Source organism: Somniosus microcephalus, unplaced genomic scaffold, assembly GCF_052327205.1.
Source record: "Somniosus microcephalus isolate GS21.2 unplaced genomic scaffold, FLI_Smic_1.0 unresolved_chr1, whole genome shotgun sequence".
Classification (NCBI taxonomy): domain Eukaryota; kingdom Metazoa; phylum Chordata; class Chondrichthyes; order Squaliformes; family Somniosidae; genus Somniosus; species Somniosus microcephalus.
This window is the reverse complement of record NW_028225179.1, coordinates 127,578,281-127,594,561: the sequence shown is the minus strand read 5'-3', so window position 1 is coordinate 127,594,561 and position 16,281 is coordinate 127,578,281. Positions and strand designations below refer to the sequence as shown.

Genomic DNA, 16,281 nt, shown 5'->3' with positions numbered 1-16,281 from the left:
CTTCCAAGCGCTGGCCCCTTCTGGCCTGTGCAACTTCAGGTGAGTGAGCAGCAGCCTGGTGCTCCTGGTGCTCATCCTGCTGTTCCTGGTTCTGCTGCTGCCGCCTCTGCTGCTGGAGATCCTCTAATGGCAAGAAGGGAAGGTGTAATGAAATTTGTTTGTCTTGCCTGTATTCGTTTTGCACTCATGTATATTACCCTCCCCCACACGGTGTATAGTTTCACTTCCTCTTCCGTGACTAACCTGGAAGGTTCCAGGTCTTGGCTCTTGGCTCCACCCCTGACTTCTCTTACTGAAAGATCCCAGGATCTGTATGACTCATTCCTGTGAGCCAGTCAGTGTGTTGAGATGTTAGCTCTGATCTTAGTGATTAAAAGCCAACTTGTTAAAGTCTATAACTTCTAGTTTTGTGGTTATCGAAGGCACGTCAATTTTAATCACTAAAGAATACTAGGATGGATCGACTCCTAAAACCAGAGTGTCTGGACTTGGATCCACATTCTGCTGAAGCATCAAATCAATTTGGACACTGGCTCAAATGCTTCGAACTCTTCGCGAGGGCCTCATCCGCTAGCGAGGTAGATAAACTGAGTCTACTGACTACTCGCGTTAATCATTGGATTTATTCGTTCATCCGGGACGCCACCTCTTACACGGAGGCCATCACTATCCTGAAGGCCCAATACCAGAGGCCAGTAAACGAAGTGTACGCCAGACATCTGCTGGCTACACGCAGGCAGCGACCTGAGGAATCAATGGACGATTTCTTACAGGGCCTAAAGGACTTGGTCCGGGACTGTAACTGCAAGGCCGTGACGGCCAACGTGTACTCTGACGAATTGGTCCGCGATTCCTTCATCACGGGCCTCAAATCGAATTATATCCAGCAGAGACTGCTGGAGAAGGAGGTCCTGGACTTAAAAAAGGCAGTGGCCACTGCGCGATCGCTGGACGTGGCCCAGAAAAACTCTGACTCTTATTCTTCCGGCCATGCGGCCCTCACCGCCTCGTGCGCGCCGAGCGGGCCGCCATCTTGGAATCAGCCATCTTCCCCATCCAGGTCTCAGACCAGCTCTACACCGCCGGAGTCCCCACACAGAAGTTCACCCAGGAGTCCTACTACAGCGGCAATGTCTCGAGGCCCGAATCCAGCAGAAAAGAGATTGAACTTACATTTATTTATATATATATATATATATTATGTTTATACACATTATACATTTCACGACCTCAGGACGTCCCAAAGTGTTTCACAGCTAATGAAATACTATTGAAGTGTAGTCATTGTTGTAATGTAGGGAAACGTGGCAAACAATTTGCGCACAGCAAGGTCCCGCAAACAGCAATGGGAGAAAGGGCAGATAATCTGTTTTAGCAACGTTGGTTCAGGGATAAATGTTGGCCAGGACATCAGGGAGAACTCTCCTGCTCTTCTTCAAATGGAATCTTTTACATGCACCTGAGAGGGCAGGTTCAGCGTCTCATCCAAAAGACAGCACCTCTTGATAGTGCAGCGCTCCTCAGTACTGCACTGGAGTGTCAGCCTAGATTATGTGCTCAAGTCTCTGGCGTGGAACTTGAACACACGACATTCCGACTCACCAAAAGTGGGTGAATTTCTTTGGGGGTTCTTCTGCTCGTCCAAGGAAAGCTCAGCTGAAGGGCCACTGAGTTTACACTCCTAGATTCCCCAGCTGATATCCTCACCAAATGCCTGTCCAACTCCCTCTTAACAACAACTTGCATTTATATAGTGCCTTTAACGTAGTAAAGCACTTCACAGGAGCATTACCAAACAGAATTTGACTCTTTCTCTCGACATATTCATGACCCCTAGTTTTGGACACCCCCACAGATGGAAACATCCTCTCTACATTTAGCCGACCAAACCCCTTCATAATTTTAAAGACCTCTATCAGGTCACCTCTCAGTCTTCTCTGTCCTGATTGTTGTACCCTCTCAGTTCTGGGATCATCCTTGTAAATGGTACTTTTGTAACCCTTGACCCCCCAAAGCTTGTTTCCCACAGCAGCAGCTGATAACTTATTATTGTGGAAAGAAACTTCCCTACACCCCCAGATTGTTCCCTCATCTCCTTAACGTGCAGTCAGCTCGACACTGTCTAGGACAAAGCAGGCTGCTCGATTGGCAGCCCATCCACCACCTTAAACAGCTACTCCCTCCGTGGCTGCAGTGTGTACTATGTACAGGATGCACTGCAACAATTTGCCGAGGCTTGTTCAACATCACCTCCCTTTACCGAGTAAAGCTCCCTCGACACTGTACCAACAAACACTCACAGGGCTGGTACAGCATCAACCACCTAGAAGGACAAGAGCAGCAGGGGCATGGGAACACCATCATCTCCAAGTTACCCTCTAAGTCACGCACCATCCTGACATGGATATATATAACCATTACTTCATCGTCGCTGGGTCAAAATCTTGGAACTCCCTATTGTGGGAGTACCTTCACCACACGGACTACAAGCGGTTCAAGAAGGCGGCTCACCACCACCTTCTCAAAGGCAACTAGAGATGAGCAATAAATGCCGGCCTTACCAGCGATGCCCATATCCCAAGAATTAGTTTTTAAAAGAGTTTGGGGAACAGTTCCACAGCCAATGATCACTTGTTGGTCCCTTGTCCAAGTGGCCACTTTTCATGTGTGAGCCTGGACAGTGAGTAAGACTGGACAGTGGACACTGTGTGAGACGTCAGAGCCAAGCCCCTATCCTGTCCTCAACTGGGAATTAGGATGGATCGGTATTGTGGCGCCCCTGGCGGCAGGGATTGGTAGTACAGTGCCGTGGCGCCCCCCCCCCCCCCGGCGGCAGGGATTGGTAGTACAGCACTGTGGTGCCCCTGGTGACAGTGATCGGTACTACAGTGCTGTGGCGCCCCTGGTGTCAGGGATCGGTACTACAGTGCCATGGCGCCCCTGGTGGCAGGGATCGGTACTACAGTGCCGTGGCGCCCCAGGTGGCAGGGATCGGTACTACAGTGCTGTGGCGCCCCTGGTGGCAGTGATCGGTAATACAGTGCCGTGGCGCCCCTGGTGGCAGTGATTGGTACTATAATGCTGTGGCACCCCTGGTGACAGTGATCAGTACTACAGCGCCATGGCGCCCCTGGTGATAGTGTTCGGTACTACAGCACCGTGGCGCTCCTGATCTCAGGAATTAGTACTACAGTGCTGTGGTGCCCCTGGTGACAGTGATCGGTATTACAGCGCCGTGGCAGCCCTAGTGGCAGGGATCGGTAATACAGTGTCGTGGCGCACCCCTGGTGTCAGGGATCGGTACTACAGTGCTGTGGCGCCCCTGGTGACAGTGATTGGTACTACAGCACTGTGGCACCCCTGGTGGCAGGGGTCAGCACTACAGCACCACGGCGCCCCCTTGGTGGCAGGGATTAGTATTATAGTGGCGTGGTGCACCTGGTGGCTGGGATCGGTACTACAGCGCCATGGGCCCCTTGGTGGCGGGGATCAGTACTACAGTGCCATGGCCCCCGTGGCGGCAGGGATCACTACTACAGCGCCATGGCCCTCCTCAATCGCCTTCTCCCAGTGGCTGAAGAGCTCCTCCCAGAGTCGCAATGCAGATTACGCCCACTAAGGGGCACAAGGGACATGATCTTCACCACGCGTCAATTACAAGAGAAATGCAGGGCACAGCACCAACCATTCTACATGGCCTTCTTTGACCTCACAAAGGCATTCGACACTGTCAACCGTGAGGGATTATGGAGTGTCCTCCTCAAATTCGGCTGCCCTCAAAAGTTTGTCACCATCCTCCGCCTGCTTCACGACGACTTGCAAGCCGTGATCCTGACCAACGGTTCCACCACACACCCAATTCATGTACGGACCGGGGTCAAGCAAGGCTGTGTCATCGCACCAACGCTCTTCTCGATATTCCTTGCTGCAATGCTCCACCTCACCCTCAGTAAGCTCCCCGCTGGAGTGGAACTAATTTACAGAACAAATGGGAAACTGTTCAACTTCCGTCGCCTCCAGTCCAGATTCAAGGTCGTCCCATCGTCGAATTACAGTATGCAGACGACGCTTGCGTCTGCGCTCACTCGGAGGTCGAACTCCAAACCATCGTCAACACCTTCACTGAAGCATACGAGAGCATGGGCCTTAAACTAAACATCCATAAGACAAAGGTCATCTACCAACCTGCCCCCACCACAAAGTACTGCCCCCCAATTCTCAAAATCCACGACAAGGCCTTGGACAACGTGGACCACTTTCCATACCTCGGGGGCCTACTGTCAACAAGGGCAGACGTCGATGACGAAGTCCAACGCCACCTTCAGTGTGCCAGTGCAGCCTTCGGTTGCCTGAGGAAGAGAGTGTTTGAAGACCAGGACCTCAAACCCAACACCAAGCTCATGGTCTACAGAACAGTAGTGATACCCGCCCTCCTGTATGGCTCAGAGATATGGACCATGTACAGCAGGCACCTCAAAGCAATGGAGAGGTACCACCAACGCTGCCTACACAAGATCCTGCAAATCCATTGGCAGGATAGGCGTACCAACGTCAGTGTTCTTGCTCAGGCCAACATCCCCAGCATCGAAGCTTTGACCACGCTCGATCAGCTCCGATGGACGGGTCACATCGTCTGCATGCCTGATACGAGACTCCCAAAACAAGCGCTCTACTCTGAGCCCCGACATGGCAAGAGAGCCCCAGGTGGGCAGAGGAAACACTTCAAGGACACCCTCAAAGCGTCCTTGAAAAAGCGCAACATCCCTGGGAATCCCTGGCCCAAGACCGCACAAAGTGGAGGAGAAGCATCCGGGAAGGCGCCAAACACCTCGAGTCTCTTCGTCAGGAGCAAGCGCAAGCCAAGCGCAAGGAGCGCACGTCAACCCAAGCACCCCACCCACCCGCCCCTTCAACCACCGTCTGCCCCACCTGTGACATAGAAACATAGAAACTAGAAACAGGGAAGATAGGAGCAGGAGTAGGCCATTCAGCCCCTCGAGCCTGCTCCGCCATTCAATAAGATCATGGCTGACCATCCAAATTCAGTACCCTGTTCCTGCCTTCTCTCCATATCCCTTGATCCCTTTAGCCTTAAGAAATATATCCAACTCCTTCTTGAATATATTTAATGAATTGGCCTCCACTGCCTTCTTTGGCACAGAATTCCCCAGGTTCACCACCCTCTGGGTGAAGAAATTCCTCCTCATCTCTGTCCTAAATGGCTTACCCCTTATCCTTAGACTGTGACCCCTGGTTTTGGACTCCCCGACCATCGGGAACATCCTTCCAGCATCTAGTCTGTCTAGTCCTGTTAGAATTTTATAAGTTTCGATGAGATCCCCTCTCATTCATCTAAACTCCAGCGAGTACAAGCCCAATCGACCTCATACGTCATTCCTGCCATCCCAGGTATCAGCCTGGTGAATCTTCACTGAACTCCTTCCATGGCAAGAACATCCTTCCTCAGATAAGGCGACCAAAACTGCACACAATACTCAAGATGTGGTCTCACCAAGGCCCTGTACAACTGCAGCAAGACATCCTTGTTCCTGTACTCAAACCCTCTCACTACGAAGGCCAACATACCATTTGCCTTCTTAACCGCCTGTTGCACCTGCATGCTTACTTTCAGCGACTGGTGCACAAGGACGCCCAGGTCTCGTTGCACTTCCCCTTCTCCCAATCTATTGCCATTCAGATAATAATCTGCCTTCCTGTTTTTGACACCAAAGTAGATAACCTCGCATTTATCCACATTATATTGCATCTGCCATGCTTCTGCCCAATCACCCAACCTGTCCAAATCATACTGGAGTTTCTCGGCATCCTCCTCACAGCACACACGCCCACCCAGCTTTGTGTCATCTGCAAACTTGGAGATATTACATCTAGTTCCCTCGTCCAGATCATTAATATATATTATGAATAGCTGGGGTCCAAGGACCGATCCCTGCGGTACCCCACTAATCACTGCCTGCCACTCGGAAAAAGAGCCATTCATTCCAACTCTTTGCTTTCTGTCTGCCAACCAATTCTCTATCCAAGTCAATACCTTGCCCGCAATCCCACGTGCCTTAATTTTACACGCTAATCTCTTATGCGGGACCTTATCGAAAGCCTTTTGAAAATCCAAATACACCACATCCACTGGTTCTCCCTTATCTATTTTACCAGTTACATCCTCAAAAAATTGCAGTAGATTAGTCAAGCACAGAGACTGTAGGTCCTGCATTGGTCACATCAGTCATGTGAGAACTCATTTTTAATGTGGAAGCAAGTCATCCTCGGTTTTGAGGGACTGCCTAAGAAGGACATGGTTGGTACTACAGCCCCCCCTTTAGAGGCGGAGATCGGTACTACAGCGCCGTGGCCCCTTTAGTGGCGGGGATCGGTACTGCAGCGCCGTAGCCCCTTTAGTGGCGGGGATCGGTACTGCAGCGCCGTAGCAGCCCTGGTGGCAAGGATCGGTACTACAGCGCCGTGGTGCCCCTGGTGGCAGGGATCGATACTACAGCGCCGTGGCCCCTTTAGTGGCGGGGATCGGTACTGCAGCGCCGTAGCAGCCCTGGTGGCAAGGATCGGTACTACAGCGCCGTGGTGCCCCTGGTGGCAGGGATCGGTACTACAGCACCATGGCCCCTTTAGTGGCGGGGATCGGTATTACAGTGCCGTAGTGCCCCTGGTGGCAGGGATCAGTGCTACAGTGCCGTGGCCCCTTTAATGACGGGGATCGGCACTACAGCGCCTTGGCCCCTTTAGTGGTGGGGATCGGTACTACAGTGCCGTGGCGCCCCTGGTGGCAAGGATCGGTACTACCGCGCCGTGGCCCCTTTAGTGGAGGAGATCGGTACTACAGCGCCGTGGCTCCTTTAGTGGCGGGGATCGGTACTACAGCGCCGTTACCCCCTGGTGGCAGGGATCGGTACTACAGCACCATGGCCCCTTTAGTGGCGGGGATCGGTATTACAGTGCCGTGGTGCCCCTGGTGGCAGGGATCAGTGCTACAGTGCCGTGGCCCCTTTAATGACGGGGATCGGTACTACAGCGCCTTGGCCCCTTTAGTGGTGGGGATCGGTACTACAGTGCCGTGGCGCCCCTGGTGGCAAGGATCGGTACTACAGCGCCGTGGCCCCTTTAGTGGCGGAGATCGGTACTACAGCGCCGTGCTGCCCCTGGTGGCAAGGATCGGTACTACAGCGCCGTGGCCCCTGGTGGCAGGGATCGGTACTACAGCGCCGTGCTGGCCCTGGTGGCAAGGATCGGAACTACAGCGCCGGGGACCTTCTTGACGGCGGGAATCGCTGCTGCAGGCTGTGTGGCCCACAATCCCAGGGGGAGGGAATTCGTCACTTCCACAGCCAGGGCAGGAGGGAAACATTGTGGCAGCGAATGAAAGAAGGTTGTGTGTCAGCGTAACTCAAGGTTGGTTTTAAAAACAGCCCCGCGCTGCGGAGTAGCCCGTCCTTCCCAGTCAAATACGAAAGTCGTGAACTTTTATTGCGTTAAAGTGAGAAATGAAAGTGAAAGCAACTTTTTCCCTGTAGTTTGCAAAGTGTTGTGAACATGGCGTGTGCAATAGACAGAGGCTGTGCTGCATTGATTTGAATGCACATCCCAGGAGATTCCAAAGTTTGCTTTTAAATTGATAAACTTTTAATTTGTTTGCAAAGTTGTGTGTGGAGAGTCTGCGTGCCCAGGAAATGTGGTCATGCATGAAGCTGGTGATTTGCAGACTCGTACTGCAAACTTTGTGGGGGGAAAAACGTGCTTCGAGGAGAGGGGAAAAAATCGAAAGCCTGAGGGGCTTTTCAATTATTTGTTGCAGAAATTGCGTAAAATGTCGCTTTCAACAGCAGCTGTCGGAAACACAGATTCCAGAACTGTGCTGAGGAAGGTTATCTTGTGGGCCAGGGCCCAGCCCCAAAGCGAGGGCTAAATCTGGGAAATCAAGGCTGCTTTGAAGACACCCCCCCCCCCCAGAGAAATGTTGAGCTGTCACAAAGATTTCACTTTATTACTGTAATAAATGCAGAGAATGCTGGAAACACTCCGCATGAGGTCAGGGCAGCATCTGTGGGATTTAACGTATCAGGTCGATGGCCTTTCATCAGAACTTAGTCATAGAGTGTGTAAATTAGTGTGTTTGATACAAAATTATACCAATAAACTAAGTAATGATATATATATTGTATATATGTGGGTACATATAATAATTTAGCAAATTTTGTATGTTAACTATCTTGTAGGAAGCCATAGTTATGAGGGGCGACTTGAGATATTGTTACTGTTTTCAGTGGAGAGGGGAAGGCCAAGAGGAGATTTAATAAAGGTTTTTTTTTAATTATGTAGGGTTTTGACAGTGAATGAGGAACCTGTTTCTCCTGTTGGGGTGTCAGTGACAAAGCATCATCAATTTAAAATTGTTGTTGAGAGGGTAGCATAAATTTATTTACATAGAGCGTTGTTGGAGCACAGAATGTTTTGCCACGGCGAGCTTAAAGCAGAGACTATTGCATCTTGGGGCAAATTGGATAAATATTTGAAGCAGACAAAGATACATGACTATGGGGAGAAAATGGGGCAGTGAGATTAGATTTGTATTGTGTGGCGAGAGTGGGGCAGTGTAATTTAATTTGGATTGCTCTAGCAAAGACACAATGGGCCCAATGGCCTCTTTCTATGCTGCCAGCTTGCCTAAGAAAGAAGTTGCATTTATGTAATGCCTTTTACGACCTCGAGATGTTCCAAAGTGCTTTACAGACAATGAAGTACTTAAATTGTAGCCATTGTTGTAGTGTAGGAACTGCAGCAGCCAATTTGTGCACAGCAAGGTCCCACAAACAGCAGTGAGGTAATGACCAGATAATCTGTTTTCAGTGATGTTGGTTGAGGGATAAATATTGGCCCTGGACACTGGGTAGAGCTCCCGTACTCCTCTTCAACATAGTCCCGTGGGACCTTTTGCGCCCATCTGAGAAGGCCGACGGGGAATTTGGTTTAACGTCTCATCCGAAAGACGGCACCTCTGACACAGATTTTTGCAAGATAAGGGAGTTGAAGGGCTGTGGGGAGCGGGCGGGGAAGTGGCTTTGCGCCCAAGATCAGCCTTAATCTTATTGAATGGCGGAGCAGGCTCGAGGGGCCAAGTGGCCTATTCCTGCTCCTATTGCTTATGTTTTTATGCAGCACTCCCTCGGTGCTGGATTGGAGTGCCAGCCTAGATTATGTGCTCAAACTCTGGCATGGGTCTCGAACCCTCTGACTCGGGCACGAGAGTGCTACCCACTGAGCCTTGGCTGGAAGATCAGCCATGATCTCATTAAATGGCGGAGCAGGCTCGAGGGGCCGAATGGCCTACTCCTGCTCCTATCTTCTATGTTTCTATGTAAGTAATATGTATATTAACTGTTTCACTTAATCAGAAATGAAGGTGAATGGGAAGGACAATTATAATGAGCATGTATATTCATTTTTTGCCATACGTATACTTATTTTTAAGGCGGATATTTGAGAAGGATCAAAATTGGAAGGACGTCCTATCCAAATTGGTTTGGGAATGGCTACTGGTCAGCACCTCAGCCGACTCTTCAATGAAGTGACCTGCTCCATCTGCCTGGATTTCTTCCAGGAGCCGGTGGCACTGGAGTGTGAGCACAACTTCTGCCGGCTCTGCATCTCCCGGAGCTGGGAGCAGGGCGACGCCTTCTACTCCTGCCCCGAGTGCCGGGAGGAGTTCCACGAGAAGAAGCTGAAGCCCAACCGCATGCTAGCCAACATCGTGGAGGGGGTGAAGGAGCTGAACCTGCAGCCCCGCCAGGCCCACCCCGCCTTCTACTGCGAGCGGCACGAGGAGCGGCGCAAGCTCTTCTGCCTGGACTGCCAGGGGGCCATCTGCGTGGTGTGCTCGTGCGCCAGCGAGCACCGGGGCCACAGCTTTATCCCCATCGAGGAGGCTGCTGTCCTCTATAAGGTGAGAGAGATGTAGATTATACAGGGGGCAGGGAGAGAGATGTGGATTATACAGGGGGCAGGGAGAGAGATGCAGATTATACAGGGGGCAGGGAGAGAGATGCGGATATACAGGGGGCAGGGAGAGGGGTGCGGATATACAGGGGGCAGGGAGAGGGGTGCGGATATACAGGGGGCAGGGAGAGAGATGCAGATTATACAGGGGGCAGGGAGAGAGATGCAGATTATACAGGGGGCAGGGAGAGAGATGCGGATTATACAGGGGGCAGGGAGAGAGACGTAGATTATACAGGGGGCAGGGAGAGAGATGCAGATTATACAGGGGGCAGGGAGAGAGATGTAGATTATACAGGGGGCAGGGAGAGAGATGTAGATTATACAGGGGGCAGGGAGAGAGATGCAGATTATACAGGGGGCAGGGAGAGAGATGTAGATTATACAGGGGGCAGGGAGAGAGACGTAGATTATACAGGGGGCAGGGAGAGAGACGTAGATTATACAGGGGGCAGGGAGAGAGATGCGGATATACAGGGGGCAGGGAAAGGGATGCGGATATACAGGGGGCAGGGAGAGGGGTGCGGATATACAGGGGGCAGGGAGAGAGATGCGGATATACAGGGGGCAGGGAGAGGGGTGCGGATATACAGGGGGCAGGGAGAGGGGTGCGGATATACAGGGGGCAGGGAGAGGGGTGCGGATATACAGGGGGCAGGGAGAAGGGTGCGGATATACGGGGCAGGGAGAGGGGTGAGGATATACAAGGGCGAGGGGTGCGGATGTACGGGGCGAGGGGTGCGGATGTAAGGGGCGCGGATGTGCGGGGGGAGGTGCGCGGATGTGCGGGGGGAGGTGCGCGGATGTGCGGGGGGAGGTGCGCGGATGTGCGGGGGGAGGTGCGCGGATGTGCGGGGGGAGGGGCGCGGATGTGCGGGTGGAGGGGCGCGGCGGTACGGGGGAGGGGCGCGGCGGTACGGGGGAGGGGCGCGGGGGTCGGGGGCAGGGGGAGGGGCGCGGGGGGAGGGGCGTATGTATGGGGGAGGGGGGTGCAGGTATGGGGGGCAGGGGGCGGATACACGGATGTACTGGGGAGGGGGCGTGGAGGTACGGGGGAGGTTGCGCGGAGGTACGGGGGGCAAGGGGAGGGGGCGTGGATGTACGGAGGCAGGGGGAGGGGCGCGGAAGTATAGGGGCCAGGGATATATGGGGCGCGGAAGTACGGGGGGCAGGGATATGCAGGGGGCGCGGAAGTACGGGGAGCAGGGATATACAGGGGGCGCGGAAGTACGGGGGGCAGGGATATGCAGGGGGCGCGGAAGTACGGGGGGCAGGGATATGCAGGGGGCGCGGAAGTACGGGGGGCAGGGATATACAGGGGGCGCGGAAGTACGGGGGGCAGGGATATGCAGGGGGCGCGGAAGTACGGGGGGCAGGGATATACAGGGGGCGCGGAAGTACGGGGGGCAGGGATATACAGGGGGCGCGGAAGTACGGGGAGCAGGGATATGCAGGGGGCGCGGAAGTACGGGGGGCAGGGATATGCAGGGGGCGCGGAAGTACGGGGGGCAGGGATATGCAGGGGGCGCGGAAGTACGGGGAGCAGGGATATGCAGGGGGCGCGGAAGTACGGGGGGCAGGGATATGCAGGGGGCGCGGAAGTACGGGGGGCAGGGATATACAGGGGGCAGGGAGAGGGGTCAGGATCTACAGGGGGCAGGGAGAGGTGTGGATGTACAGTGGGCAGGGAGAGGAGGGTATGGTGTACAGGGACTAGAAGAGGGGGTACGGTGTACAGGGGGGAGGGGCGCGGCGATACGGGGGTATGTTGTACAAGGGGACTGCGTGAGGGGGTTCAGGTGTACAGGATGAATTTGTTCATCCCTGTCTGGCATAAAAATAAAACAAAAACGGTGGTGTAACCTTGGCTAACAAGGGAAAGTAGGGATAGCATAAGATCCAAGGAGAGGACATATAAATTGGCCAGAAAAAGCAGCAAACCTGAGGATTGGGAGCAATTTAGGATTCAGCAAAGGAGGACAAAGGGATTAATTAAGAGGGGGAAAATTGTGTATTTGAGTAAGCTTGCAGGGAACATAAAAACTGACTCAAAGCTTGTATCGATATGTGAAGAGAAAAAGATTGGTGAAGTCAAGCGTAGGTCCCTTGCAGTCAGAATCGGGGGGATTTATAATGGGGAGCAAAGAAATGGCTGACCAATTAAATACATACTTTGGTTCTGTCTTCACAAAGGAGGACACAAATAACCTCCCAGAGATGTCGGGGAACATAGGGTATAATGAGAGGGAGGAACTGAAGGAAATCAGTATTTGTAGGGAAATGGTGTTAGGGAAATTGACGGGATTGAAGGCCGATAAATCCCCAGGGCCTGATAATCTACATCCTAGGGCACTTAAGGAAGTGGCCCTAGAAATAGTAGATGCATTGCTGGTCATCTTCCAAAATTCTTTGGAGCCTGGCACAGTTCCCATGGATTGGAGGGTAGCTAATGTTACCCCAATATTTAAAAAAGGTGGTAGAGAGAAAACAGGAAATTATAGACCGGTAAGCCTGACATTGGTAGTGGGGAAAATGCTAGAGTCCATTATAAAAGATGTAATAGCAGAGCACTTGGAAAACAGTGACGGGATCAGTCAAAGTCAACATGGATTTACAAAAGGTAAATCGTGCTTGACTAATCTACTGGAATTTTTTGAGGATGTAACTGGTAGAATAGATCAGGGAGAACCAGTGAATGTGGTGTATTTGGACTTTCAGAAGGCTTTCAATAAGGTCCCGCATAAGAGATTAGCGTGCAAAATGTGGTAAACCCCTGTTATAGTTATCACTGTATATTGTTCTCAATGTCACATCACTACACGAGGTCGCCTCTTGTCGCACTGTTATACCTGGGCTGACCACCTCCGACTCCGCCCATTACCTGCCCAGGTATAAAGGTAGCTGACTGGCTAGTATTCCTCCCTGTTGGATCGGATCACCCACGAGGGTGGGCTCTGTTATTTAGCCAATAAAAACCTTCAGTTACGTTCTTAACTCGTCGCCTTTTATTGGACTAATTGATAGGCATATCAATTTTATTGACTAAATTTTAAAGATGTCTGATAATGAACAGCAACAGCAAGGAGCTCACCCAGCAGCACAGCAACAGCAGCCTCCAGACAACGGGCCACACCAGCCGGCTTGGCTGCAAGCCTTGAAACCACCATACCTGGATCTAAACCCACAGGCACCAAACTCAGCCAACGACTTCAAACACTGGCTGGACTGCTTCGAATCGTACCTGGAGGAAGCCGTCGTCCCTCAGAGATCCAAACTAAGAGTCCTGAAAGCCCAAGCGAGCCCGAGAGTATATACACTCATCCAGGACATGACTACGTACGACGACGCCATCAACCTACTGAAACAGCAGTACCGGAGCCCAGTAAACTACATGTACACTAGGCATCTCTTAAGATCTCGCCAGCAACAGCCAGGAGAATCGATAGCTGAATTTTCACGAGCGCTGAGACAACTCGGCAGGAACTGTGACTTTAAAGCGGTGACGGCTACTGCGAACATGGAAGACAATGTCCGCGACGCCTTGGTGAGAGGCCTACGTTCCGACTACACACGGCAAAGACTGCTTGAAGCTAAGGACATAGACCTGGACAAGGCCGAAGCCCTCGCCCTCACCCTAGAGGCCACCCAGCAAGACCAGGAAGCGTTTGCCAGGTACTATTCGCGACCCTGGGACTCGGGCCCGACCCCCACCCCACCACCCTTCACAGCGCTGCCCCCGGGACCTACCTCAGCGTCTGCATCATGGATCCGACCGGGCCCGCTAGCCCCGGTACCGGCCCCGACATCAGGCAACCCCGATCGGGCCGCTGGCTGCTTCTTTTGCGGCCAGGAGAAGCATCCGAGGTCGCGCTGCCCAGCCAAAAACTCGACCTGCAAAACCTGCCTCAAGAAAGGCCACTTCTCCAAGGCCTGCAGAAGCAAATCCTCAGAAGCCAGCAGTGCCTCATGCGAACCCTGGGGGCGGCCATCTTTGTGCGGGGCAGCCGAAGCCTGCAGAGCCTCATGGGAAAACCAGGGGCGGCCATCTTTGTGCGGGGCAGCCGAAGCCTGCAGAGCCTCATGGGAAAACCAGGGGCGGCCATCTTTGTGCGGGGCAGCCGAAGCCTGCAGAGCCTCATGGGAACAGCAGGGGCGGCCATCTTTGTGCGGGGCAAACGATTTAAACAGAGCCTCATGTGAACTACGGGGGCCGCCATCTTCGCCGCCATCTTGTCATGACAACGACACGCTCATCTACACCCTAGCTTCCGTGACCCTGGATCAAGCCCGCCCGCACCACCTGGCCAGCTCAATGATGGACATCAAAGTCAACGGCCACGCCACGACCTGCCTGTTCGACAGCGGAAGCACGGAGAGCTTCATCCACCCAGACACGGTGAGCCACTACTCCCTCCCCGTCCTGCCAACGCGCAGCCGCATCTCGATGGCATCGAGGTCGCACGCCACAGACATCAGCGGCTACTGTGTCGTGACATTGTCGGTTAAAGGGACAGAGTATAAAAATTTTAAACTCCTCGTACTCCCCCAGCTGTGCGCTGCCGTCATACTAGGGCTGGACTTCCAATCCCACCTCCAAAGTGTAACCCTAGCATACGGTGGACCCCTCCCCCCACTCACAGTCGACAACCAGCGAAAGTTAAACCGCCCACCGCGTAACACCTGCAGCCTATCCACCCTCAAGGTACCGCCACCTTCCCTGTTCGCTAACCTCACCCCCGACTGCAAACCTGTCGCTACTAAGAGCAGGCGGTACAGCGCTGGGGACAGAGCCTTCATTAGCTCTGAGGTGCAGCGACTCCTGAAAGAGGGCATTATTGAGGGGAGCAGCAGCCCCTGGCGTGCCCAGGTGGTGGTAGTCAAGACCGGCGACAAAAATCGCCTGGTTATCGACTACAGCCAGACCATAAACAGATACACCCAGCTGGACGCATACCCCCTCCCCCGCATATCGGACATGGTCAATGAGATTGCACAATACCGCGTATTCTCGACCATCGACCTCAAGTCGGCCTACCACCAACTCCCCATCAGCCCGGAGGACAGCCAGTACACCGCCTTCGAGGCGAATGGCCGCCTCTACCAATTCCTTAGGGTCCCCTTTGGTGTCACCAACGGGGTCTCGGTTTTCCAACGGGAGATGGACCGGATGGTTGACCAGAACGGACTACAGGCCACTTTCCCCTATCTCGATAACGTCACCATCTGCGGCCGCAACCGGCAGGACCATGACGTGAATCTGGAGAAATTCCTCCGTACGGCCCAACGGCTGAACCTCACCTACAATAAGGAGAAATGCGTGTTTAACACAGCGCGCCTTGCCATCCTTGGCTGTGTAGTAGAGAACGGAGTCATCGGCCCCGACCCCGAAAGAATGCGCCCCCTCATGGAGCTACCCCTCCCCCACTGTCCAAAAGCACTTAGGAGAACCCTGGGGCTTTTCGCCTACTATGCCCAATGGGTACCCAATTATGCGGACAAAGCCAGACCCCTCCTGAAAACCACATCCTTCCCCCTCACGGAAGAGGCGTGCGCGGCCTTCTCCCTCATTAAGGGAGACATAGCCAAGGCCACAATGCACGCAGTGGATGAGTCAATCCCCTTCCAAGTGGAGAGCGATGCATCCGACTTCGCCCTAGCCGCTACCCTTAACCAGGAGGGTAGGCCGGTAGCCTCCTTCTCAAGGACCCTACAGGGCCCCGAGACCCGACACTCGTCGGTCGAGAAGGAAGCCCAGGCAATTGTGGAGGCAGTACGGCGCTGGAGGCACTACTTGGCAGGCAAACGATTTACCCTCCTCACCGACCAACGCTCGGTTGCCTTCATGTTTAATAACAAGCTGAGGGGCAAGATCAAGAACGACAAAATCTTGAGGTGGAGAATCGAGCTTTCCACCTATGATTATGAGATCTTGTACCGGCCCGGTAAACTGAACGACCCCCCTGATGCTCTTTCACGCATTACATGCGCCAGCGCGCAAAGTGATAGACTTCAGACCCTCCACAATGACCTCTGCCACCCCGGAGTCACCAGACTCTACCATTTCATTAAGGCCCGCAACCTGCCATACTCCATCGAGGAGGTCAGGACCATGACCAGGAACTGCCAGATCTGTGCTGAGTGCAAACCGCACTTCTATAAGCCGGACAGAGCAAGCCTGATCAAGGCCACCCGCCCCTTCGAGCGTCTGAGCATCGACTTCAAGGGGCCCCTACCGTCATCCGACCGTAATGTGTACTT

General features: G+C 53.3%; 1 protein-coding gene across 1 annotated transcript in view; it reads left to right on the top strand.

Annotated features, from left to right (window-relative positions):
• The first annotated feature begins 7,278 nt into the window (after positions 1-7,278).
• The window catches only part of LOC147095831 (zinc-binding protein A33-like), a 32,033-nt gene continuing 23,030 nt past the window's right edge, over positions 7,279-16,281 (top strand). Inside the window, exons 1-2 of the mRNA XM_085974833.1 lie at positions 7,279-7,422; positions 9,500-9,970. Of these exons, the coding sequence (XP_085830959.1) occupies positions 9,557-9,970 (414 nt within the window). The 5' untranslated portion in view covers positions 7,279-7,422; positions 9,500-9,556. The remainder of the gene's footprint in view (positions 7,423-9,499; positions 9,971-16,281) is intronic.